Genomic DNA, 27,249 nt, shown 5'->3' with positions numbered 1-27,249 from the left:
TGTTCTATTCTATTCTATTCTATTCTATTCTATTCTATATTGCCATTAATATTTACAAATCCATAAAAAAAACTATTTCAGTGGATTAAAGAAATTGAGTGAAATGACAAAAATGAGAATGGCCAAAGAGAAGGAAAATATGTTGTGCGTATCTGTTATTCTATACTATTCTGTTCTACTCTATTCTACTTTGGTGGAGTAGTGGTGGGTGTCGGCAGGTGGAGCTCCACTCTCTGCCATCCAAACCTTCAGGAGGGTCCAGGACTCCCTCAGAGCGACGCGCTGATTCGCACACACACACACACGCACCCCGGATACGCACGCGCGCACGGCTGTCAGGCGTGTCAGAGAAGCGCTCGAGCTCCTGTGAGTTGAGGGAGCGGAGTGGGAGAGCGCGCACGCCGTGTAGTCAGTGTTAGTCAGTGAGCGGGACCGGGCGCACTTGTGTAGTGTTAGTTAGTGGAGCTTGGCTGGTCCGTGCGCTTGTTTCGTTTGTTCCCTCGCTCGTGTAAGATGGGATTCTGACAGCGAACCGGGGCTGCGGGCGCCGCCGGCTCCTCCTGACCGGAAAATGAAGCGTCTCTGTCGGAGGCTGGCGGTGGCCGTGGCGGTGCTGGTGTGGCTGGGAGCGCTGGTTTACCTGCTGGTGTTGAGCCGGAGGAGGCTGCCGGAGCTCGGTACCGGAGCGGGAGCAGGGGGCGGAGGAGGAGCAGGAGGCGGAGAGACAGCGTACAACCAGGTGAAGTAAATGTCTCCTGCTGTGTGGATGTGTGAGCTAGACACGAAAGTAAGAGTGTGTCCGAGAAGAGAAATCCCTGTAGAGACTTCCAATGTGTCCATGGAGTTCAGAGCACTTCCACTTCTTTCCCATAATATATCCCGAGTTAATGTGCAACAGTAACGACTTTATAGCCACAGTAGTTATTGGTTGTTTTATGTTTGCATCTCCAGAAACACTTGTAGTCTTTCTGTGATGCTTTTCCACAACCTAAAAAATACTTTGTTATGCAGTAACAGACAAAATAAAAAGTGTTGAGTAAATGTAGCTTCAGTGACAGTCAAAATCCCGTATTTGACATTTCATTTGAGCAAGCTGCGCAAATTGGCAGAAAAATGTACTTAATGAAGTTCAGTGATGAACAAGCTAATGTAAGAGTGCGTAATTGTTGTAATTAGCGCAGGTGCAACTAATTGGCACTAATGCAGTTTAAATGATTGCAGGCTTTCTCATTTTATGGGACTGTTTTTATGCTTTCAAGGTGAATTCTTCATCTGTGAAGTCGTTTTGGACATTCAGTGGAGGGAAAACCACATAACGCCTGAAATTGATCCCATTTAATTAATTTCACAAAGTTAAACACCAAATTTACCCAAATGTCACCAAAAGTGGAGAATTTCTGTTTTTTTCAGTCATCTCGCTGTTTAGACTTAACTTAGCGCTCTACATATTGTATTTTTACTTTCTTCAGTTTTCTCTTTCTTATTGTTGACCATTTACTGTCTGTGCTGTCATTGTAATATTTCTTTTTTTAATCCTACTATTTTCCTGTCTGTAGTGGCTCCACAGCTCGTGATGTAATACTTAAATTGTCATTTTTTGTTTTCCTTTCCTACAATGTCTCAGTAATACACCCCGGCATTGACTATAGGGGCTCTTATCATTGTTTAAATTCATTATGTGATTGTGGTGGTTCCTTTGAAGATAATTAGGTTCATTTTCGACCTGGTTTGACGTCTGTGCCCTGTGTGCACTGCAGGATGCCTGTTATGCAAAGTGCCTGCAGCATGTTCACTGGTGGGATAAACGTATTGATCCTGCCTCTCTTACCTTGTTATATTGAGCCACTGGCACACGTGCAATGTAGAAATCCTGTAAGAGCATTTTAAAGAAATCTCCATAGAAATAGTGTTAGATGAGAACTCAGAGTAAGGTAGTATAAAAACCTAATATTTGCAGCAATATTAATCAATCTTTGAAGCTTCAGACAAATTTATTCTGTGTAAGAATGTTGTTTTATGACACTTGAATACATAAGTGGAATTTTTGTAATGACTATAGGATTTCAGACTGTACTGTAAAAGTGAAGTACTCTCAAAGGCGCGTCCTCTTTCTCTGTATAATGGAATTACTTGTACTGAAATCAGGTTGCTTTGTGTTTGAGGCGCTATGGGCATATATGCCCAGTTCATTGTGCTTTACTGCATGAATTCAGTGAATAGTTCTGAGGCACAGAAACAAAAGGTTTTTCGGTGGAAATGCTGTTGTATCACTGTATGTGTAGTGCGTTCTTGTGCGAGGGCGCATTCAGCTCCTCCGCCACACATCGAGACTCAGCAGCCAGTGTCAAAGTGACAAGTGTTTATTTAGAGACAACAAAAGTACATAAATGCTGCAAAGAGCTGAATATAAAATCTGAAAGCTCTCTTATCAGCTCTCTGTGCACCTTGTTTATTCCTAAAATGTATATTTTGTTCATGAATCACAGCATTATTTGTTCCTGATCACCAGCATACTGTGACTTGTGATCTCTCTGAGGTCTTTGTTAATAATTGCTTGCAAAGCAGGCGATCTAAGAGCTGAAGTTTACTCTGATGTTATTCTTCCTGTGAGTCGCTTCTGATATGAACATCAGTTTTGTGGCTAAAATGTAAATGCACACCAGGCACTGAATGAAAGCTTTCAGAAAGGTCTGAGTACAGAGCATAAACACACATTTCTGTACGACCACCTGCTGTGTGTGTGTGTGTGTGTGTGTGTGTGTGTGTGTGTTTATATTTGTGGATGCCCAAATGTTTGTGTGATCTGTTACATTGCAGTGGTTTTAGAGCTGAAGTGATAGTTGTTTCAAAAGAATCTAGAGGACTTCTTTCATGTTATATTATCGAAATCAAGCAGGCGAACACTCCATGACTGAGCTGCTTCTGAAACGGACAGCCAACGTTTCAACTGAGGCCCACAGAGACAGACAGTTAAACTCTATAGAACTTGGCCCTGTAACAGTTCAGGATATTTACTTAGAAGGTGGCTCTCAAATGCAGACTCAAGATTCAGATGAAGTGGAGTGGAAGTTTTCAGCCATGCCACAAGGGATTCCACTGTTGTTTGATCATGTTTTCTACACCTGTAGTCCAAACTGAAATATCTCAGCAACAGTTGGATTGACAGGAAATTTGTACAGATGGTCACAGACATCAGAAGTTAAATCAGCTGATGTCCTGATCCCCTGACTTTTCCATGGGCACCACCATGTGTTCGACATTTGTTCTGGACTCACATGGAATATTTTACTGAGATTTCTATTTACTGTATGATAAATGTGCTTGCTGTTGATGATCCAGACAACTGACAATGCAATGTTTTGGTCTTCTGTGATATGCACTGCAAGATAAAAAAAAAGACATGACAGATTACTTAAATTACCCTATTTAGAAAGAATCAATCATTCCAGAATGATCGGGATGATTTCTTTTTAGGATCTTCATCAAAAATACAAACTCATTTTTAAAACAGCTGAAAATAGATGTTTGGAAGCTTTGTCACATGTTGTAACACTGGCAAGCACATCCAAATGATTATTTTGCTTTGGAAAGCATACAGATCTGGCTTTGGCTCATCATACGGAGCTGTAAATGGTCAAACAGAATAACTAAAGTCATTGCTAACAGAGTACCAGTTTTTGGTCAGCGTCTTCTTTCCTTGATATTTTGCCATACAACTGACATTGTGTCATTTTTGAACCAAATCTTCCTTTCAGTCTTTTTCTCCTGCACGTCCACTAACTCTGTGTCTTGGGAAAAATACATTACATTCTGTTACTACTATATGAGAACCCTTTGATTGGAGTAAATTATGCTATATGTAGATTGTTCTTGGAAAATTAGAACCATGTGAGTTTTCCTTTCATATCAAGCAGCAAAAAAGTTGTTTGAGTTAATGTGTGAGTTAATTTGGCTTGTTTCATGTTGCACCTTCAGCACACACAAATAGTTGTGTGGATGTGGAATCAATACATCTTGCCACCCTAAGCATCACGATAAGGTTACCATTTTTTATATGGAATGAAGAGTCTCGATGGCAGTAGGATTGATTTCCCTTAGCAGGCCTACCCTCAAAAGTAAGTAAACTGGTGAACATGGTAGTTATAATACGAATACATGTCATTGTGAGCATTCTGAACACAGTTGTGCCTAACTACAGTCTTGCTCAGTTGCTAGCATGGCTGTAGACTTGTTTCTCAGTGTGTTAGAAACATGAAAGGAGTCAGATCAGGCAACCAAATCCACAAGGCTAACACAGTGTGTACACAGAAGGCTTAGCATGAGCAGCACGTTAGCAGAGTAGAGGCAGCGGCAAAGGAGCTGCTGTGTTGACACAAGAGGTGTTCAGGAAAAGTATTGAGCTGCTTATTGGAAGCTCTCAGAGCCCAATACACAATGACTGTAGTTACATACCAAAAACACAGGAATATGTACTTAATGTTTAAATTACAGTTTGATTGGTGTATACGAGTAAAACACGAGCAGTTACACTGTCTCTGTAGACAGCAGGATTGATTAAAATAGGAGTGTATCTGTTCTGTCAGCTGAGATAGATACCTGAATAACACAACACAAATAGTTTGTGTAGACAAGCAGGTGGATAAAAAACAGTGTAATGACCACTAGGGAGCAGCTGGACAGGCAGGTGATGGTGTCAGAAGCATCCACCTCTGCAGTGGCCTTTAGTGAACATGTGAAGAAGGACAGGATTTTACAGTTTTTTGTGAGAAATGGGTAGACAGAGCTGAAGTTCAGGCTAGTTTAAAATGATCAATAACATTAGTTGATGCTTGTTGAAGAAACCTTTATAATTCAAAACGGAGTTCTGTTCCAAAAAGAGCACAGTTGAATCTACACTCAGCATGGTTCAACATTTATAAGAAACAGAGAATCTGGTCAGTAACAATATAAGAAATATGATCAAGAGAAGCTCTTAAGACATCAACAATTCTGAAAGAAGAGGCTCCCCTTAATTTTGTGTGAGTAGGAGGCATTTTAAAATGGTTCATAATTCAGGCAATGAAGCTAATCTGCTGTTGCTCTCATTGTAAGTTGACCTGGATAAGATCCTCAGCTAAATGCTGAAATATGAAATTTGAAATGTAATTAAACTACTTCAGTTGCAGGGATAGAAACAGCTGCAACCACTTTAGCCTATCAAGGAAAGAAGAAAATAATACACAGTCTTGCCTTGTGTGCACTTGTTCTCTAAGCTCTAAGCTAATGAGAGAATCCCTGTTCATTCAGCAGGGCAGTTTGTGTGTGTTGGCGAATGTATCACTTTCAAGTCTGGACACACATGCTGCAATACATCTCGGATAATACCCAACGCAGATACAGACTTGCCAACTTAATCCTGCAGTTTTTCAAATTCAGTTAAATCAGTGTGCAGGTACAGACTGCCCTGCCTTGTACCATCATTACCATGCACGCTGTCTCCTCCTAAGTTAAAATAGAAGGAAAAATGGGTTCTTTCTCATGCTGTGTTATTTTATTAAAGCACAAGTTTAAACATGAGCTTGAGGGAAGTGATACAGTCCTTATTACAGAAAAGGTGTGGGCCAAAACCAAAGTTTCTGCAAAACATAGAAAGCACATCTACTGATTTCTGTGTTTGCATGAGAGATGATTTTGTCTGCCCATGTCTCTGAGGGTCCATGCAAATTGTTTATTTGCAGCCCAACATGTATGACAGTGCATACTGTATGCACGGATATTACACACTGATAAAGGAGCGTGTGAAAATGCTTGAACATTGTGTGCAAGTTGTGGAACACTGTATGTCTCTTTTTGTCTAAATGTTTTTTGGAATATCTGTTTGACACAACACAACACCCTGAGTCTTTAAGATTGTAAATTAGATGAAAAAAGAACAAAAACCCCCCCAAAACATTACTCTATCTCTGTTCTATGATCCAGGTTGGACTGTGCCCCTATAATTCCCACGGCATGAGGAGTCTTGTCTGGTAAAACTATTAGCTGATTGCGCCAAAGCAGTTTCAGTTTGATTTGCCTATAAAAAATAAATATATAGCAGATTTAAACTTCTTAAAGTTCTTAAATGATTTACATGTTTTTTCAAGTACAGATAACTCGTAAAATTACAGAAAAAAAATGTATTAAAGTACTAGTGAATTGTAAAATAAATGGATTCAAATTAAAAATAAATTTGTGAACATTACAGTATTTTATTGTATTTTGGCATGACTTTCTGGCACTCTAGCTGCCAGATTTTCACTTTTTTTTTAAACAAGATTTTAGATTTTTAGGTCCTTGATTCACCTTATGCTTCAAAATTCATTATTATTGCTTAGTTTTTAATACCATTAGTTACATCACTTATGTCTTACATCTATGAAAAATTTATCACAACTTAATGTTTCATTTTAGTTGCACCACAATGTCAAGCCTGTCAGCCCAGAGAGCAGGAGACTGGGAGCGGGTTGCTAGGTAGAGGTGGTAGGGACACGGGTTTGTGGTTGTTTTTGACCATGAAGCCCGTATCATAAGACCCAGTGGAGGTGGACGAGAAGGTTATAAAGACCTGCATGAAAGTCACAGGGAGACGACTCCGTTATTACTCCACCAAGGAACGTGGCATTGGTTTGTCTGTGTGATAGCAACATTACTCAAAAACGGACCAAAGGATTTGGATGAAATATTCAGGGAAGGTCAGAAACTGATTCGATTTTGGCAGTGGTGCAGCTTATAGTCTCGATCCATGGATTTGTTAAAGATTTCTGTATGATTGCAAGATTGCGGCACCGTCGCACTGTAACTATGACCGTAGTGAACTCTGTGTCAGCTGCCTGCTGACGATCACATGATTGCCTTCCTACTACAAATTGACCACAGGTTTTTTTTGTTTTTTTTTTAAAGATTTCATGCATTAGAAATGATACGACTGAGCAGACTTGGTAGAGCACTCTTAGTGCTTTTAGTGCTCTTAGTGCTTTTCTTGTTAAGGGATGTGATAGGCTGTTTATGAACCAGTGAGAGAACATGTTAGGGTTTGTTGTGGGTGTTGTATCTGAACTTTGCATCATGATTATGACTTCCTAATGATATTTTGTGTTTAAGTACTATTTAAAAGTCAAACAATTTTCTTATTGCTATTGATTAACTGTTTATTGCTGGTATGTCTGGTGCATTTGCTATTGTTTTACTATTATTGTTTTTGTTTAACATAATTTCATTTTTTTTCCTTCTAGCTCCTTTTGATGGTCTTTCATTTTAGACATTGGTATAATGTATTAGTTATAGTAATACTACTGGTTACCGTTGTGCATGTATTTGCAGTCTGCAGGTGTGCGTTTGACATTCAGCACTGCACACTTGACCCTGACTGCTCCTGCTTTATCATGAATTCCACCTCTGAGGCAGCAACTTGGGGAGGGCAGGAACTTTGACCCAAAAACCAGAGCTGAAGTAAGGTTCATTTAGTTGAAATGCAATTAAAACTCCAGAAAAAGGTCAAAGCCAATGGTCAAAACATGCCACTTTCTGAAACTTAATCCTTTTGAATACACAGGCACATTACCCCATGATTATTCATACTTTCATGTAATCAGATGGTGTTTACATGGGCTCTTACCCTCATTATTGGCCTAATTACAGTGTAATCACTTTATTAATGTGTATGCAAATGTAGACGTGGCTGTGTTGGACAGCTCACATGTGAGAATGTGCAAAGGTGGGTAAATCTGAGGCAGGTTGTTGCTCAGAAACTTCCAGTGGATAAACCACCTGAAAAACCATCCGCAGGTAGTTATTTTTTCTCTGAAGGTTCCTTTATAGATATAGGCTACCAGTTTGTTACTGCTATGAAAAATCTCCCTCTTCAGCTTTGAATATATGTAGTGTATTTGTGTGTGAGCTTGGACTGAGGATGTGTTAGTTTTGTCAGCAGTACTCGTGGCGCTATGTGCTATTCAAATGCTAATGCAGAATTCCCATTCCACACAGGATTAGCCTGCACTCCTGTTTACCTAGCACGACTACTTCCAGTACAAGGAAGAGTACTCCTGTATGGTTTGCACACACACACACACACACACGCACATAGAAATGCTTATATGCAGGATCACACCCTCATCTGCATGTGCACACAAGAAATATGGCATTTCTCGCACTGAGGCGGAATCGCACACACTCACTGAGAGAGCCTTTGGAGAGTCTTTGAAGCAGCATGGTTCGAGTGTGCCTCTGTCCTCAGGCAGGTTGGCAGGGGGTCTTTTATGGAGTTTCTGCCTTCAGAAATCCAAACATGAGAGGAAACAATCTGTTGGTTCGTTGAATACTGAAGGACACTGCCTCTCTGTGTGCGCCTCTCTCTCTCTCCGTAATGGAAGAATGTCAACCATCCCAGGGCAAGATGTAGATCAGATTTCAAGCAGGATGAGACAAATTGCTGCAGATAACAGGCAATTCAAGGAAATTAGTTATTTTATGGAAGTTGCTGTCTGTAAATGGATAGAACATTGCCACTGAAACCATCCATATGTCTTAGCAGATTGTTAGCTCTGGTGCCTTATGGGGCACTTGACACTGTGGCTGCCAGTGCTTCCTGACACATCACAATCATGTTGTCAAGATGCTGAAATTATGATACTTTGATACAAGAACTGCCTGAAAATCTAAAATATCAGGAAAGGAGATGGAATAATAGATAAAATAACTAAACAACATATTTTCAAACTGTTTTATGTTCACTAAAATTGTAATTTATGTGCTGCTCTGTGTTTTCTTGTTTGTTTTTATTACTGGTGTGTTTTGACAATTAATTATTTCCCCCGTAACAATGCACAGGATTCTTGTAAACAATTTGATTAAGTTTAAAGCCTTTACAGGGTGTTCAGTAATGAGATGTACCTTATACTTGTGTTTTTAAATTTTTTTGATAGTTTACTTTATATTTCAAACCAGATTTCATTTTTTAAACAGCATTTAATAAGACTCAGTACACCTCCGTGGCGTGAGTTGAAACACACTTCTAGAGATAGAAATAATTATTGATTAAAAAATATACTTGTGAATTCAGGATTTTTGGAAATCATCTCCAGCACTGACACAGCGTTGTGTACAGCCCGATCTCACGAGGATTCGTGAAACTGTCACGTAAGTTTTAGTTTTGGTTTCGTGCGCACCAACACGATTTCGTCATGTTTTTCGTGCCGCTCACCACGAAATGCGCACCAATGTATTTTAAACGGCGGACTTTTCGTGCCACTCAGAACGTATTTCAAAAGAATGTGTATATTATATTTTTAATGTAAAACCGTGGCGAATCCAACGCTATATTTTGCATGACATCGTCCCTAAACATAACCCTAACCATAACCCTAACCATAACCTAACCATAAGCCGGTGGTACACTTACCAATTTGCATAGGAATTTCAAGAATGTCCGGCGGCCGGCGGCCGCAAACGCGATCACACAAGCAGTATACGCCGATGGACAGCTTAGATCGTCATGAATCCGCCGGTATAAACCACTTTCAGATGTGATTACCACAGCGAAAAACATTTCGTGGTGAGCGGCACGAAAAACATGACGAAATCGTGTTGGTGCGCACGAAACCGAAACTAAAACTTACGTGACAGTTTCACGAATCCCCGTGAGACCGGGTTGTTGTGTAATATGATCTGGCTATACCATGCCATCATTGTGCTATAAAGGGGAAAATCCCATGGCTGGATTTGTATTTCTTTAAACCAATCACATTCACATAATATGCCGACAGTGTTCACTCAAAGTAGTGAAGGGGGAATTATTTTGGTGGAACGTTTTCATGGAGGGAGGCGAACACTGCTACTAACATGGATCATTCACAAAGAACCCCCCAAACAAGCAGGGACGCTCTGTTGCACGATCTAAACCTACGGCAAAAGTTAAAATTCAGAAGTTTCTGCTTGCAGGTGGTGGCTGTTGTTCCAGTAAAAAAGGGGATTTTTAAAGCAATAACATGTAAATAGCAGAAGGGGAGGAGAAGGTTGTGTGACCGTTGTGGCCAGTGGTAGTCTTATACCCACAATCTACATCCGGGGAGTAAGACTAAGTTAACATTACCAGTGTGTGTTGCATATGCATATACAGATTGTTGCTGCATTGGCAAGTTATCTAAAAAGATAACCCCAAATTTAATACTTGTCTTCGTCCTTAATCGACTTGTCAAACTCCAGAGGTGAAAAAGGTTGGCTTGTTACAAAGTAAACCACGCTTGTGATTGAGTTGAATGTGTTGGCTTCGTTTCGTTGGTCTGCAGAGGTGTGGAGCATCTTTTACAGACGGGCTTTGCGGTGTTACTGGACTTCCACTATGTAAGCTAAGCATTGTGTGTCTGCTTTGTCGATAAACTGTATGTGGTCATCAAGAGGACCTGTATGATGCCATGCATTGGTTTTGTCACCTTGAAACCTGCAGTGTGACTATGAAAGAAAAAACAGGTCGACACGCCCCCAAAACCTGCAGGGAGTTAAAACAGAGTCCTGCTCACCCACTGACCTGCTGTCACAACTCGCCACAAGTCACTAGAAATACAGCTCTTATGAACACAATGTCATTATTATAGTACAAATACTACTAAAATGGGGGTAAAGCGCTGTTTTTAACGGCAGGGTACTGCAGTACTTTTCTAGTATCGATATATTGTTCAATACTGCATCGAAAATACTAATTAACACTGACTTGGTTTGTTGTGTTCTTTTGTTTTCATTGTTGTGTTCTTTTGTTTTCATTGGCTGAAAATCTGTCAAATCAGACAAATGTGGCCCATGATCAGTGCAGTTAAATATGGGCTAATATTTCAATGCACAAGTAGTCACCTAGCTACTGTATTCATTGATAAAATATTCTTCCTTTATTTTTCATTGTTTTATTTTTAAAACTGTAGTCATGTTTTTAACTCATCTTTGCTGCAACTTTTTTTTGCAACAGAATCTCTCTTTCACAATCTAACTTCTGTCTCAGTTTCTCTCTTTCGTTTCTCAAGGAAATAAGATCGATGCTCCAATCACTGTGCTCGCCTTGTGTATCACAACACCCAATCGCTCCACAATGGCACAAGGCACATGCACACACAATACCCTACACTACACTAAATTACACAATCGCACGCATACACAAACTGCATGCACACACGCTCAAAATTATTCATTTCCCCATCATATGAAATGCAGTTATTGTTCCTTTCTCCTTCCCTCTCCCTATCAGGAGGTATTCACATGGACAAGAGGAGAGGGAAATGAGTTTTCAGTGTGTCTATAACCAGCTCCCAGTGAGGGAATAATAATAATAATGTTTTATATGAGGCTCTCAGCGCAGCTGGGCCCACAGGTTGGCTAACTAGACTGGCCTCTGGCACCGGGTGCCTCATTTGTGAAACCCTTTTACCGCGGGGGAAACGGACCTGACTGTGGTTCAACAGCTACAGCAGCTGATAAATGACAGTTTTGTTCCTTGTGCAACCAGATTACATTGGCTTGGAAAAATTCAAAAGAAAAAAAATGCAGAATTTAATAATTGTACACAATTGAATTATAAACCACCTGAATTTTACACATTGAACTGTTAAGGGTTTGTTCATTTGTGATAATTGGTGTTAACAGTAAATATCACCAGTGCAGACTTTAACAACAATATAGAGTATTAAATTAACTACACTTCTGCACTTTCGTAGATAACAATAATAATAATAATGCTAATAATAACTTTATTTATATAGATAACAAATATTATATGATCTGATTAACTAGTTCCTCTGAACACATACAACACACGTACAACAAAAGAGCAATATGTAATTTTGAACACAAAATGAATGCATTACACTCTCTCATTTACCTGAGCTGTGACATTTCTGATTTGTGTTGAAATGTTTCGTTTTTACTGGTTTACTCAGGCAACATTTCTCAGAATATAGCCACACCTTTGTCATTTTTATACAGACATGAAAAATCATGTTTGTGTGATAATAGGAAAAGTGTTCCAACATGTTTGACTGCTACCTTTTGCAGAGCATATCAGCTGCTCTTGGTACTGGTCTTCAGGCTAATAGGTCAGTTTTAATGAAAGCTCAATAATTTCCTGCAGCAGCTTTACACTGAAATCCTTTCAGCAGTTTGATGCATGCCAGTTCTCTTGTCTCTTTTGCAAAATATTGTGATACTGATTCATATTGTGTCTGATAAATGCCAAAATTGGTTAAGCTGAAACAGTATAAGAAATAGAAAATGCAAATGTTGCTGTGAGGAATTTACCATACATCAGCCAGAGGAAATACTGATCAACCCACGAGGCTTAGTCAGTGTAGGTCATCGTTGTGCTGATAAAATCTTTCTAGTTTGTTTGAAATATATTTTAGCATCAGTAAAGGCACTACAAAGGTGAAAAAAACATTAGTATAGTCACAGGGCATATAGAGACAAACAAGCACACTCACATTCAAACCTATGAACAGTTTTGAGTTACCAATTAACCTGAGCATGTTTTTGGACTGTGGGAGGAAGCTGGAGAACCCGGAGAAAAACCCACACATACACAGAGAGAACATGCAAACTCCATGCAGAAAGATTCCAGTCCCATCCTGAAACACAAACCGGGATCTTCTAGCTGCAAGGTGATGGTGCTAATCACCTCTTCACTGTGCAGCCCCGACTTTGGAAAATACTAGAAATAATAAATATACAATTTTGATTTTCGGTAATTGCCATAAAGTGTGTAAATTAAGGGTGAATACATCCTTAAAACCATAATTTCTAACTTTGTGGAATAGTTTAAAGCCCCAATGTAGTCAGTGTATATATCACAGAGTTTGTTCTTGGTTCTCTTACTTATATCGTTCCTTCTATCCATTATTTATTGTACTGGTCACATTCGGTGACCACTTTGTAAATATGTCGTGACAGTTTTTTCTCAGAACACTCAAACTATATGACATTTTAAATTTGGACATTTTGGTTTATTAGTTTCAAAACTTTTTCTTCCAGAGTGCCTCCCAGTTTATTTGGAGACAAGAGGACGTGAGGACACACATGCAACAGATGTAATGTAAAATTTAAAGGCCATGTAGCCCTGGTCCCTGGCTTTTGAATATAAGTGCAGCATAATGCAGAGGCACATGATAATCTTAAGATCAAGGTTCAAAGGTTTCCAGACAGTAGGTAGACTTGGATGTTGTGATAGAAGGTAAGAGCTTATTGAGAAAATGACAGATAAGTAAGTGAGCTGTTTGAGACACCACCTCCAGTGATTTTTTGTTTTGCTCCTCTGCAGCTTTCAGCAAAATGAACAGTTGCTCTGATATTATACACAGACAGGCAATTTGCAATCATGGTGCCATTCCTGCATTAAGAAGCACGTTTCTCACAAAAGTACAAGAAAGAGTGTTTTGCATTTTTTTCCCTCTTCATTCCTTCCTCCTTTATAAATGATTCAGATGATTCAGAAAAAAACACAGCAAAAATCAGCATAAATGGGAGATTTTTTTTTTCAAAAGTTGATGATGCGGCATAATCAAGCATCTTTGACTGCGAAATCCACATATACTGAATGTGCGTTTATGTCTTACAGATGAACACAGGGAGGGGAGGGCTCAAAGTAGTTGATAATTCTAGCTTTAGTTATGGCAACATACAGGCTTAGCAGGATAATGTCAGTAAATCATCACTCTACTAGTCAAAAGCTTCTCATTCAGTGCTTTTTATTTATTTGTATTATTTTCTACATTATAGATTAATACTGAAGATTATCACTGTTTTGTTTACAGCATAACTCCAAATGTATTCCTTTATAGTTTGGATGTCTTCAGTATTAATCTACAATGTATGAAACAATTAAATATAGGTGTCAATTTGTGTGCTAATTTGTGAGTATATATCCCCTTTCGTGCTGTAAATGCATACATTGTGTGCATTGGAAATTCCATGTCATTGACAAGGCATACGCCACTCTGCCATGCAACACCAAACATGACATTTTGCTATCGTGTGTGTGTGTTTGGAGAGTTTGAAAGATGTTTCCAAGTTGGGTTATGAAAAGTGGTATTTTAACTATTCAATTCTGATTCTGATTTTGCTCATCGATTTCGGTTTTCAAGATACTTGATTTTGAATCCTTGACTTGCAGGTTGTTAGCCTAGCTGCGCTAGACAACCCACGGCAACAAATTTAATTCTCTGCCAGGGTCGGTCTAGTTACCCTCGGTAAGCCTCGAGGCTGGATGCTCCTAAAACTGGCCGGACGAATCACCATGAAGTGTAGAGTCAGAAGGCGGGCGTAACTAAGTGACGACAGAGGTGCGACGATTCTGACAGAAACAACCGGAAACAACCATAGAAACAAGGATAGACAAGAAGATGGCTGCGCACAATAAACCGTTATCTTTCGACTCGGCTTTGGCCATGGCCCTTAAAGATTTAAAGCTAAAATTCAACTTGAAAGATAAACAAAGGATAAGATAAGAAATATAAATACGGCTTCAATGAACTCCCGGATCCTCTGATTTCCGGCGGTCTAGGAACTACGTCAGCCTATTCGTTGCGCTGATTGGTTGTATACCTACCCAATTGCTGCAGAGTGATTTGAAAGACAACCTTTTAGCCCGCCTCCCTCCCTGTCGAGAGTGCCTAGACCCTTGCGTCTTCAGACCTGGGTCTAGCACGGCTAGGCTAGTAGGTTGTTAGATTTACTGCAACATTAAAATCTTGCTTTTACATTAATGCAACAATAGAGTAATAAAAATCTAATGACAATAGAACAGTCACAACAGACACTTTTCTGCCGTGAGCACTAAGACTGAAAAATTAACTGATTTCAAACTGAGATTGTAATTTGAAACAATGCAGTCAGAAAATCAGAAAGGCTGTAAAATAGGATATATATTCTGCAGTGTCTGACTTGGCGTTTAAACTGTCATGTCAATTATTTTACAAATTCATGCCAGCCACCTTGTGTGGAAGTCACACTTTTGATGGTGTTTGGGGGTAATTCTCAGTCACATTGTGAATGAATATTAGACTGAAACTTGACTTTTAGAAATGATGTATCAGGAAAATTGCAATTAGATATTTTTCCCAAGTTGTTCAGACGTATTGACTACTTTATACTTGTCATAGTACATTTTCCTAACTTGCACAATTTTACTTTAAGTGACATTTTCAGTGTAATGTAGTGTAATAATTTTGCCCTCAACTGCACAGCTTGTCAAAATATATTTATTTAAAGTGGACGTTTTGGTTTTTGGAGGAAAATCTGATAGTGATGGCTCTATTAACAATATGGATTCAAAGCTAATATGCTTCAGATTGATTCAGTGTGACTGCAATATATAATTTCCGCAACTTTACTGAAATTATTGAATCAAATAGAGAGTATATTTACATTGTGAATTTCCTATGTGCAATTATTTTGGAGTGGTTTAAATCTGCTGATTATGCACTGTTTACTTTTCTTTTGGCTTACTTAGAAGTTGCATTATTTGCCTTGTGTTGACTACTTTTCTTGGTAACTTTATTGTCAGTGTGCATGTAGTCTTGAGTAATAAACCAATAGCAGTAATTACTGGCAACAGGCACATTTTCAATAAGAAGGTTGTTGATATTGAAACTGAGGGATATTTTCACCTCAGTCAGGTCCATAAATGTTTGGACAGGGACACAGTTTTCAGCATTTTGACTCTGTACACCACCATAATGGATTTGAAATAAAACAATCAAGATGTGCTTTCAGTGCAGACTTTCAGCTTAAATATTAGGGTATTTACATCCAAATCAGGTGATTTGCATTTTGCATGAACCGTTCACCTTTTTATGGGACCAAAAGTAATTGACAAACTAAAATAATCATAAATCAAATTTTCATTTTTAATATTTAGTTGAAAATACTTTGCAGTCACTGACAGCCTGAATTCTGGAACCTATAGACCTCAGCAAACACTGGCTTTGTTCCCTGGTGATGCTCTGCCAGGCCTCTACTGTTGCTGTCTTCAGTTCCTGTTTGTTCTTGGGACATTTTCCCTTCAGTTTTGTCTTCAACAAGTGAAATGCATGCTCAGTTGGATTCAGGGCAGGTGGTTGACTTGGCCATTGCAGAACATTCCACTTCTTTGCCTTAAAAACCTCTTTGGTTGTTTCACAGTATGCTTTGGATCATTCTCCATCGGCACTGTGAAGCATCATCCAATCAGTTCTGAAGCATTTGGCTGAATATGAGCAGATAATATTGCTTGAAACACTTCAAAATTCATCCTGCTGCTTTTGTCAGCAGTTAAATCATCAATAAATGTAAAAGAACCAGCTCCACTGGCAGCCATACATGCCCAAACCATTAGACGACCTTGTGTCAGTGTCCAGATATTTGTGGATCTGACTGCAAGTGCATTTGATGCAAACTACATGAAAGCACGCAATGAAAACACAAGGTTTGGTTACATGAATCCAATAAACCCCAAGCGTGCTGTTAAGATGAGATCATTTCTGGATCTGTATTTGTTTTTGTTTGTGATGAAATGTATTTATTTGTCATCATTAACATTGTCATTGTTGTTACTATGAAATTGTCATTGAGGTACTTTGGTAAACAGGCTGAAGTGGTTAAATTCCAATCAAAAGTTTTATCTGCTCATCATTTAGAATTAGCAATGATAATCAGTATCGACTGAAACAATGCATTTTATTGTGATGCAGTTTTCAGCGCTATCACCCACCCCTACACCCACATTACTTTATTTTTTGGTGTTTTTGACAGATAGTTGCTGGAAAAGCGCTGTTGATATTTGTTTTCGAGCAGAATTTGGATTAGATCTGTGCTGCTGTGTCAAATCAGTCAAAACTTGGACTTTTAAGGTAAAGTTTAATGACTTAGATCTGCGCATGGCCTTATGACACAAGTATTTCCAGTGGTCAGAGTTCAAATGATGCTATGACATTTGAAATATGTCTGTCTTGGTTCGAAAATTTGGAGATTGCAGGGAAGATATCTGATTACTGTAATATTTCATGTAAATATCCTGCCTCGGTATAGATTTCTGTAAATAACCTGGTGAGTTTGTGAATGCCAAAATAGTGTGAGAGGAAAGGATAGTCTGTGTGGGAGGCAAAGGGAGAGGGTATGTGAACAGGGGAGTAATTGTCTACTGACATTTGTGAGTGTATAGGTGTATGTGTGTGCTGGTGTGAAAATTGTAATTCTCACCTTGATGCATGTAGGATTGAGCCATCAATCTAGTTTATAGAGAGCGGAGGGTAAAATGAGGATAAAGAGAATGGGGGAGAAAGATAACAGAGAGAGAGAACGAGAGGGTGTGAACTAAAGAGGAGAGTCAAAAACAGGCGAGAGAAAGGGAACAAGAATGTGGACAGAAAACCAAACAAGAGCAGTGACAGAAAAGTAGAGAGAATAAAGATATGAGATTGAGACAGAATAGAGAAGACAACTTGGAGTGGTGGCCAAAGGAGAGTGTGATGCAAGATCAGAATAGAAATGAGAAAGAAGAAAATATGGAAAAAGACTGAAAATAGGGGAAAAACTAGAAATACAGAGGGTGGGAGAGACAAAAGGAGACACAGAGAGAGCCAACACATGCGCACACACATACAACATGAACAACAACAGTGAGTCGACAGGGGAGCAAATGAACTGGTTTAAAGCAGACAGAGTACAAGCTGTTTTCACTGTCGCCAGTCATTTGTGCTCAATGTGTCATTTCTCCACTCAGTGCCAGTTACAGCCAGCTTCTCCTGTCACGGCCTCTGTGCTAGCACAAGCGAGTATCAATACTCCTACAGCGCTGTACGTGAGCTGAGGTGTTGAAGTAAGACATGCAAGAGGCTCTTTAACAGAGAACAGTCTTTCATGATTCTCCAGCTTACAAAGTTGAAGCGTGTGGTGTGTTTTATCTATTATAGCTTACAGTCGCTAGAACCTTCTGCCATGGCACAAATGCTGCATATTCTCTGTAATGAATTAAAGAATGTTATCTAATATGCTACAACATATAAATGATAGAAAGGCTGCAGAACCTGTGTGAAACTGCACAATAGAGAACAAAACACAAACAGTCACCCAGGCTGGTCAATTCACTTCAGCCATAAAAACTAAATGTGTCTGAAAATATGCATATAGTTCCTCATCTTACTAATAAATCAAGGAATCTGTGTGTATGTTCTTCATTTTTCTTCACAACTGTTCATCACATCTACTTCAAACTTGGCTTTTATATAGTTATGAAACTGAGGAAGTATATTTAGGAAAAATGATTCTTGAGAAACATAAAAATATAATCATTAAATGGCATTTGGTAATGATGGTACGGCGGCTCAGCAATGCAACAGCGTCACTGACAATGACAATGGTGCATTGCTATAATGGCTGTGGCCGGTCAAAGCATGGACACCTCTGGAAAACAAGCTGCTGCTGCTAATAAACCTCGCCCACAATCATCCGAGGTGTGGGAGTATTTTAGACAGAGATCAACATTGTGGTGCTCTGTAAGTGCTTCACACTGCAAATGACTGCTCACACCAGTAGAACTGCTGTGCAAGCATTTAAGTGAAAGCATTGACAGACCTGACCTTCCCTGAAAATTTCATCCAAATCTGTTTGTCTGTTTTTGAATAATGTTGCTAACAGACAGACTAACACACGGAAAAACATATGCCAATTGTCACATAACTCTGTCGCGTTCCTTGGTGGAGTAATAATGGTATTAAAAAACAATAGTTAGATTATTCATAAAAGTAATTTGTTGCAGCCCTAAACTATTGCTCTGGTCAGGGTTTACCCTGGCGACTAATGGTGCTGGTTAATCCTAAAGAGGCATCAATTTATTTGAGTTTTAATGGTAATGTTCTCACAACCCAATGCAGCCAGTGTTGAGTTTGAACTATTTTTCATGAATGCTTAGTCATCGATATTTACAAAGTTTTAACCGACGGCAGAGCAATCAGAGTTGTTCTGAACAAACACGCTTTGACCTGGGACTGAAGACATTTCTTAAAAACTTGGGTACATACCTCAAAAAGTCCACCTTGGCTAGTATAATTGTATCATGAATATGATAGGTAAAACTAACACTTGTTTGCTTTTTGTTCCAAAAGTTCAGTATTATGTTGGCACTAACAACATTTCTGAAAGAAATTTTTGTTCCCCTAATGTTGGCTTTACATTGAGTCAGTCATTTACTGTGGAGGTTTGAACGAAAGTGTTTGGTATCTCTACCACAGTTTAAGGTGTCCCTCTTGTGCCTGTGCTACACCTCTTCAGAAAGTCTCATAAAATATGACTGAGTAATTTTTTTTGCATATTCTTGCTGAAAAACAGACCGATGTACAGACAGAGAGACAAATGGCACTGAGAACCAAGATTAGGTATAAAACTTTTCATTTAGCCCGGATCAAGTCTCAGAGCTGTCGATTCCAGGTCAAGTCCCCAGTGTTTGCTCTGTGACTTCAATCTGACTCAGGTCTCCTGCTCTGCCTTTGTAATCTCAGAACTGAAGCTAATTCTGCTGCTGCACTTTTTCAAACTCATATTAGTTCAAAACTGTCAGCTATGATGGCCAGAATGAAGAGTCAGTTGCCTGTTGGATGTCTCGCTGCGGTTGTAGTTGTCATCACCGTCACACTTCGCAGCCGTCAGTGTCATCATCGTTGTTGTTGCTGCCGGGACTAATAGCAGATATATCCTCTCCATTAGCAGTTAATCTTCTTGTGAAGAGAGCGAAGAAAGCAATATTACCAGGAGGATTTAAACGAACACTCCTCTATCTTCTTCTTCCTCTTCCACCTCCTCCTCTTCCTCCTCCTCCTTAACTCCCCTCTGAAAACTCAAGTCTTTCATTCTTCCTCGGCAACAAAGACACGCACTCATTATTGTGTATTCCCCGACTGACCGTTCTTCTCGGGGCCAATAAAGAAAAGGATTAGATTGAGAGCTCTAAACCTTGCACACACCTCTAGCTAACGCACACAGGACATTTAATATGAAATCTATGTGTGTGTGTGGTTATGATTTTGCTCTTGCTTTTTGCGCAGAAAAGCTCGGACTTCTGTTATTAGTTTTTATTACTTGTTTGTCGTTCAATAACCATACCCTGTGCTTATGAGTGTGTGTGTGTGTGTGTTGCTGCTATTTCAGGATCATATTTTATTTCATTGTAGTTGAAATATTGAAAATATTAAAAAGGCTTAGTGAAAACCGAAGGTGAACGAAATAGTGAGGGGATGTGTGTCTGGGTATGTGTGTGTGCGAGAGAGAGAGGAGGTGACAGAGAAAAATAGAGGCAAAGAACAAGCGCATTTTGTATTTTGTCGCTTCTCTTAAGTTTGTTTTTATTCATGGCTTTTGCAGAGGGTGAATTATTGCCCTGCTTCCAGACTGCTTGCTCTGCAGTGTTTGCTAAGCATCCCCCACCACAACACACACAGAGTCCTAGGCATTTATATTCACCAGTGAAGGTAAGTTTTGTCGGAGAAGGTGAGGAATTTTGAGCGGCTGTGATTGGATAAACAGTTTCCCAGACTGCTGTCCACTGGGATATATGTATGGATTAGAGAGAGAGAGAGAGCAGTAATATCTGCAGCAACAACAGCACCTGAATTGTTGATTGTATTATTTTGCAGAGCAGGAAGGAAATGTCGTGGTTTTCCAGGACTTTGTTAGTCTTTTGCATTAGAAAATGTACCTGCAAGAAACATGGAAATACAAGTGCTTCAATACATTGATAGCATTCATTGACAATGTTCAGAACAGGAAAGGTGTGGAGGAGCAGGTGGATATGTGTGTTAAACACCAGCTTTGGATTCATGTCTACTCTCATCCTATGGCCAAACATCTGCATTTGCAACCCACAACAGACTGCAGGGCAAAGGTTGAAACAGTCACCGAATCTCACTTGAATTTAAAAAATGAACACAACACAACAAAAAAAAACAATGAATGTGTCACATGAACACTGGCACTTGGCTCATGAGTACATTTCCTTAATCACTTTGTGCTGTTAATAACAGCTATTATATCCCCAACAGTTAATAATACAACTTTATGGATATGTGGAGTTAATCCCTAAAACTATTTCTGAAATGATTTGCTTTTTTCTGTAGGTTTGACTGTTACTCACATCAATACAGTTTTAACAATATTTCAATGTGGTTCATACAATTTTCAATAGCAATTTTGATATCATGAAAAAATTAAACTGATGGAATAAACACATTTCAACATCAACTGTAATTAAAAAAAAAACATGTGGGATGGAAACTTTTAAGTAGTTATAAAGACATTTTAAACGATATTGCTTTAAAACAATATAAAACAATTAGTTTTTTGTGTCTTCAGCATTCTGTACTGCAGTGCTCAGCTGTCTGATGGATTTAAATTACTAGTAAAAAGGCAAGGTTTATTAACATCTGAACAAATACTGACTTTACAAAAACAGTGGACTGTAGCTTTCGAGTGTTATAAAACTCATCCTATTTTCTTGTGAGAACTTTCATGTGAGTTTTTGTTCATATTTTCTCTGCTATAGTTTTCTGTGTGTATATCGGTCTGTCTCTCCTGCTCAACATCCTCCTCATGCTAACATTGTGAAGAGACCATTAGGAGAACCATAGAAGCAGCTTCATGCTAGCACAGAGACACACGCACATCGTATGCATTGACAGGTTAGACAGTAATGTCTGTAGTCTACTAACGTTATCAGTCGCACCTAGCTCATATGAGTCTAAACATGCTAAGTTAGTCTTTGGGAGTCTTGTGTATGAAGGATTGCTAGAACACATCAAAAATAGTAACAGCAGCATTTCAGTGTGTGAATGTTGTGATGACGTGTTGTGAACATGAACTAACAACTGAAACTCTCTCAGCTTTAATTCTGCGTTCACATCTGGAGGTCTGTCTTTGAGCTGCTTGATTCAATTTGAGGTGTTTCCTTCTCGTTCATTCCAAGTGTGACACCATTTGACTTTTGGTGGTGTATAATCTGACTCCCTTGATGTAGGATGCAGGTATGAGCCTACCATTGGCCACACAGATTATGTGGCTTTGTACTCATCTTCATCTATCTGGGTGTTATAGTATTCAAAATCTGCTTTGCTACAGGAAACAGAACCACTAACAACTTTAGGTTGGCAACCCACTACACTGAAGATTTCATGCTTTGCAAAGAATTTGGATTGGGCAGTAAGGCAACCTCGCTATTTTTTTTCAGTAGGTTATTAATTTAAATCCTGTTTTTCTTTTAGGGTGATAATAAAGTACAGTCAGACCATAGTGTTGTACAGAATGGGCTGCTAACGTGAGACCAGGCTGTCTGTAACTTGTCTATAAACTTGATCATCAATTTCAATAGTAAATACCTTTTATGAGGGGTGGAAGGTAGAACCCAGGCGCAGACACAACAGAAGGGCAACCAGGTGTTAAGGGGAAAAAAGGGGTTTATTGCCAGAATCCAAAACCTCTACAAACCAAGAACTTATACTGAGGAGGCACAACGACAACCAAACAGTTGAACACAGAAGAGCTATGGGGTAGTACTCACACGCCACGGAACTAATGTTAACAGAAGCCAGGCTGATGTCCATTCAAAATTACTGAGTCCAAGGGAGAAAGCAGAAGGGTCCAAAAAACAGAGGTAGTCCAGAAGGAGTTGGGTTTGAGGATGGCATGTGGGTTTGTCCAAACAATGTTCCAGCAACAACTGAGGGCAGCAGAGGGCTTATGTGGCTGAGGAGGGGAGCAGGTGAGTGGAATTGGGTGATTACGCTGCAGCTGATTCTCATGCCGTAATCAGCTGGCAGAGCCAGAGGGCGAGCAACTGGGAGGGAGAGAGAGGAGGAGAGGATGGCAGACAGAGGTACGGATAGGCACTGGAGTGGGACCATGACAATACCTGCATACGGCTTGCTGCACTTGCTGACAAATCACAATCTCCAGTTTGATACCTTTGACAGCTACTATACTATGATGCCCTCTGTACTGTAGACAATAAGTCCTGTCATGTCTTCAGAATTTTTGATATCGCCTCGTTACCCAAATATCGTTTCTCGTTAGATCTCATTCATAGCAGTGTTTCAGTGTTTCCTTCATTCTTTCACTATAAAAGACAGTATTTTTGTAGTTTTAGACAGCTACCTACTGTCAGCGTATCAGTACTTTTTGACAGAATGCCAGTGGTGTTTTTTCACAGTTTCTCAGTGTGGATTTCTTGCTCAAGTTTTCATATCGAGGCTTTTCATTTGTGTGTGTGAAGGGTGAAATGTGCATCTGTACAAGGTAACGTTTAAATTACATCCCATCTGTCGCCTCATACATATGCATGCAGAAACACACACACACACACACACACACACACACACACACACACACACACACACACACACACACACACACACACACACACACACAGAAGATCGGCCTTGGTTGTTTTTCTTTACAGTTTTTAGCTTGGCTGAACGGAGACGGAAAGCCTTGCAGGGCTGCAAAGAAAACGCTTTAAATTCAAAGCAAATTTTAGATGTAAACACCTACAAACATATTCTCTCTTTCTCTGTTTATCTCCTCTTTTTTCTGACACTCTCCCTCTTTCTCCTCATGCTTTATGGTGGATGCTTTTATCCCTGGCTCTTTGCTGTACCATGAATATGCAATGTGATCCTCTCTTGATCCCTGTGGGGACACTCTGCCTCATCTCGGCTCCGCTGCCTACACAGGGAGGTCAGAGGTCGGAGGTTGGACTGAGCTTACAGAGCAGCCACAACCTGGAGCTTGCACAGATTCAGTATATTGCCTAACAGCGCTTCAGCTGGACTGCTGCTGTTAGTTGAAGAGCACGCAGGTTTTGGTTTGTTGGGTTTATTTTTCAGGGGACATTTGATAAGGTGCGAATGAAGATAAATGTGTATTTGGATCTGTGTGTATGCCAGGCATTTATTGTTTTTCTGTAATGAATGAAGATGGATGTGTGTGTGTGTGTGTCCAAGCGCTACAATTACAGGTATTTTTTAAATTTCTGCTCTCACAGTTTTGATGAAATACCACACAAACTGGGTACAGCTCTACTATATGTCTGTGTGCAGTCATGTGACCACGCATACTGCATGTTGGGTCAATGTTAAAACCATTTCCATGCTTTTAGGGAAAGACATGTGGTAGTTTTTTCTGCTGTTAACAGAAAAGCTCCTGATCTCGTTCCTCATTTAGATACAGGGAAAAAATCACACACTCACATGCCTGTGCTCCCATGATTCACTGCACCGCTGGTAGATTTCATGATCAGTGGAGAGTCTGCGGTATGATATAGTGTTATGGGTATGTGTGCTCATATCTCTCTGTGTTCTCTCTGTGTGTATGCCTTAAAAAGGATACTTATTTGTGATTGTGTTTGTTTAGCCTTTTTTCCTCACCAGATAATTCCCAGGGCTGCCAGGAACTAAACTCATCAGGAGCTAAGTGTTCCTTCAGCACATTTGCGTTTGATTTACGTGACATCTCAAAAACTTTGAAGATTAAGAAAATCAGACCACTAATGCATTAAAAGGCAGCATGCTTTGTAAGTTCTGCATCCGAGAAGACGATAACAAAAGCTATCATGTTGTTCTTTGTAATTTTGTGATTTCTGATTTAAAGGTTTAAGTGGATGCTGGAAAAGGAACATACAGAGGAGAAGAGGTGAACGGAGAACTAAGAATAGAACAGCTATTTTGGTTTCCTTTAAGGCTGCCACTAATGGCTGTTCTACTGATTAGTCAGTTTATCTAAAAGTTGAATTTACTCCAATAAAGCAAAATGACAGTCCCACTCACGTTTATTTATTTTTGGCAAACTGTGTGTTATTGTGTAATGCAGCACAGTACAAAATGTAGGTGTACTTATTAAAGTGCAAAAGTGTAGCATTAAATTGGAAACTCCAGCGTGATAAAAATAAACATAAAAGATGTGTATTATTCAATTAGAACTTTCATACTAGCTTTGTTCTCTGACAACAAATAAATATAAACATGACAGTAGATTTGAGAATTCAGCTGTTTTCAAATACAGACACAATGTGTCTCTGTACTGAATAGCCCCTTTGTGTTCTCCTCAGGTGTTGGTGTTTTGCACTGTGATGCTGTAGTATCGTCTTGAGACCCGACCCATTCATTTATGTCCTCTGTACTGCACTTTGGTTTTCGATCTACATGTTATGACTCCTTTGAGCTACCCTGCTAAATCCCGATGAGCTGAGTAGAGGATGTCTCCTGTGTTTGGGTGGGATGAGGGGAACTTTGGTTCATGCTGAGACAAAATGGAGATGGCAGCTAAAAGCAAATGGCAGGAAAAGAGGAAAATACAGGAAGTCCTTGACTTGTGTTGGAGTTCTGTTCCATCGGCCTGACACAAGTTGATTTTTGCTGTAAGTCGAAACTCCGATGAAAATGTAAACAAAGCTGATCTGTGCATCATAACGATCGCTTCTTCGGAAAAGTCATGAATACCAATGACTTTCATGCAATTTATCAGTCATTTTACAAGAAGGCAACAGAATATGTTGCACTGTTTTTATAACTTGAGCTACCTGATCACACTTGGAGCCATAATAAAGAGCAAAAAGTTAGTGAATGTAGCACAATCCAAAGTGGCATACAAACAGAGAATGTAAACAAAGCTGTCTTATAGTGCAACATGACAACGTATTTGTCCACTCTGTTCACCAACTAGTTCTGCATAACCAATTCTGACGTAACAATGAAATGCCGTAGGTTGAGGACGTTGCAAACCGAGGATCCCCTGTATCCCTTTTATGAATGTTAGCTGTAATAGACATGATTTAATGGGGTTAGCTATGACTAACTAGCTTGCTAGTTCTTTGGTTACATTCGAATTTCTGCCTCAAAACACATTTCTTTGTGGAGCAATAAACATGTTGAATGTAAATTAGTTAATATATAAAATAAATTGTTCTTTATAGCTTAGTTTCATTCAACTTCTTAACTTTTACACTCTCGTAGGACGCACAACTGAGAGAATTTTGTATCAGATAGTTGAGGATGAGAAAATGGGTTGACATTTTCATGTTTACCTATTTTGATTTCAAATTGTCGCTGTTTTTTTCACGGAAAGATTTATAAAAATATTTTATGAATTCTAAATTGTGAGTTGTTCTAGCTTCAAAAGGCATGAAATAAAAATTTTTTTCTCAGTTCTCGGGAGGGTTTTCCATCCAAATTTTGCACAAACCATCTTTATTCTGTGACTATAAGTATTCCAGTACTATCAAAGCCATGAGTCTTTTATTTACACTGGACCTAGTCGGACTCTGCTGCTGACATTGTCTAAATTTTAGGGGTCGGCCGATCAATGACTGGAACCAAAAACTACTCAAGTCATGACACAATAATAACTTAGTGATATGAAAGAGAAACAGTTGTTGCTGTGAAATGAACTGTTTTTTTAGTGATGCACTGGTTTAAAGATGATTTTTTCAGCACTAATATGACCGATTATCCTGATTAATCACAGGATCCCTAGTACTTTGTTTTATTAATTACTTAAACAATGTGTGAAAAATTACAATTTACTTTTTGGAAATTTTTATTAATTGACGCATTGGTTTGGCCAACAACAGACCAAAAAGTGACACCTTCATTTAAGCTTGACAACATAGATTTATTGGATTCTTAGTCTTCAGTGTGACTGTATACTGTCATATTGGAAAGTAGGTAAAAACTGTGAAGTAACTGCAATCTGCAAGTATTATCCTGTCTTTGTACTTGTCTGTACACTGTGTTTGGCTTGCTGTCCTCTATTTCTTTGTTGTTTTAGACCAGCCAGGAAGTCAGTGATCCAATCTAGTCTTAAAATTCTCCCCCTCCTGGCCTGATATAGCTCTAATAACTAAATCTTGGTGTTTAGCGTGTCAACGCTGCAGACTTCACTTTCATCTGTCAGTGAATTGTTGGTAAATCTTGCCAGATGACCATAGATTTATTAGGAGCAGGAACTTTTTCAGGCTTACAAAACAAAACAAGAACTCAGGCCTTGCAGTCAAAATGCAGATTAAGTTCCAGAGTTTCGCAAAAATGTTCAGAGACAACAACCTGCATTTGAAAAGGGCTAATCGTATAGCAGCACACAAGTGTATTTGTGTGTTTAGGTGGTTGGCTGTATATGTGTGAGTGTGTGTTAGGGTCATAGACAGAGATGTATGAGCTGGAACAGAAAACAATGTAGAAACCA

At 39.2% G+C, this 27,249-nt stretch overlaps 1 protein-coding gene across 1 annotated transcript in view; it reads left to right on the top strand.

Annotated features, from left to right (window-relative positions):
* Nucleotides 1-299: 299 nt before the first annotated feature.
* The window catches only part of galnt14 (UDP-N-acetyl-alpha-D-galactosamine:polypeptide N-acetylgalactosaminyltransferase 14 (GalNAc-T14)), a 193,635-nt gene continuing 166,685 nt past the window's right edge, over nt 300-27,249 (top strand). The window contains 1 exon segment of the mRNA XM_022206915.2: nt 300-739. Within this exon segment, the coding sequence (XP_022062607.1) occupies nt 572-739 (168 nt within the window). The 5' untranslated portion in view covers nt 300-571.

The sequence above is a fragment of the Acanthochromis polyacanthus genome, chromosome 16 (assembly GCF_021347895.1).
Source record: "Acanthochromis polyacanthus isolate Apoly-LR-REF ecotype Palm Island chromosome 16, KAUST_Apoly_ChrSc, whole genome shotgun sequence".
Lineage (NCBI taxonomy): Eukaryota > Metazoa > Chordata > Actinopteri > Pomacentridae > Acanthochromis > Acanthochromis polyacanthus.
The sequence above is the reverse complement of the archived record's forward strand: the minus strand, read 5'-3'. Positions and strand labels throughout refer to the sequence as shown.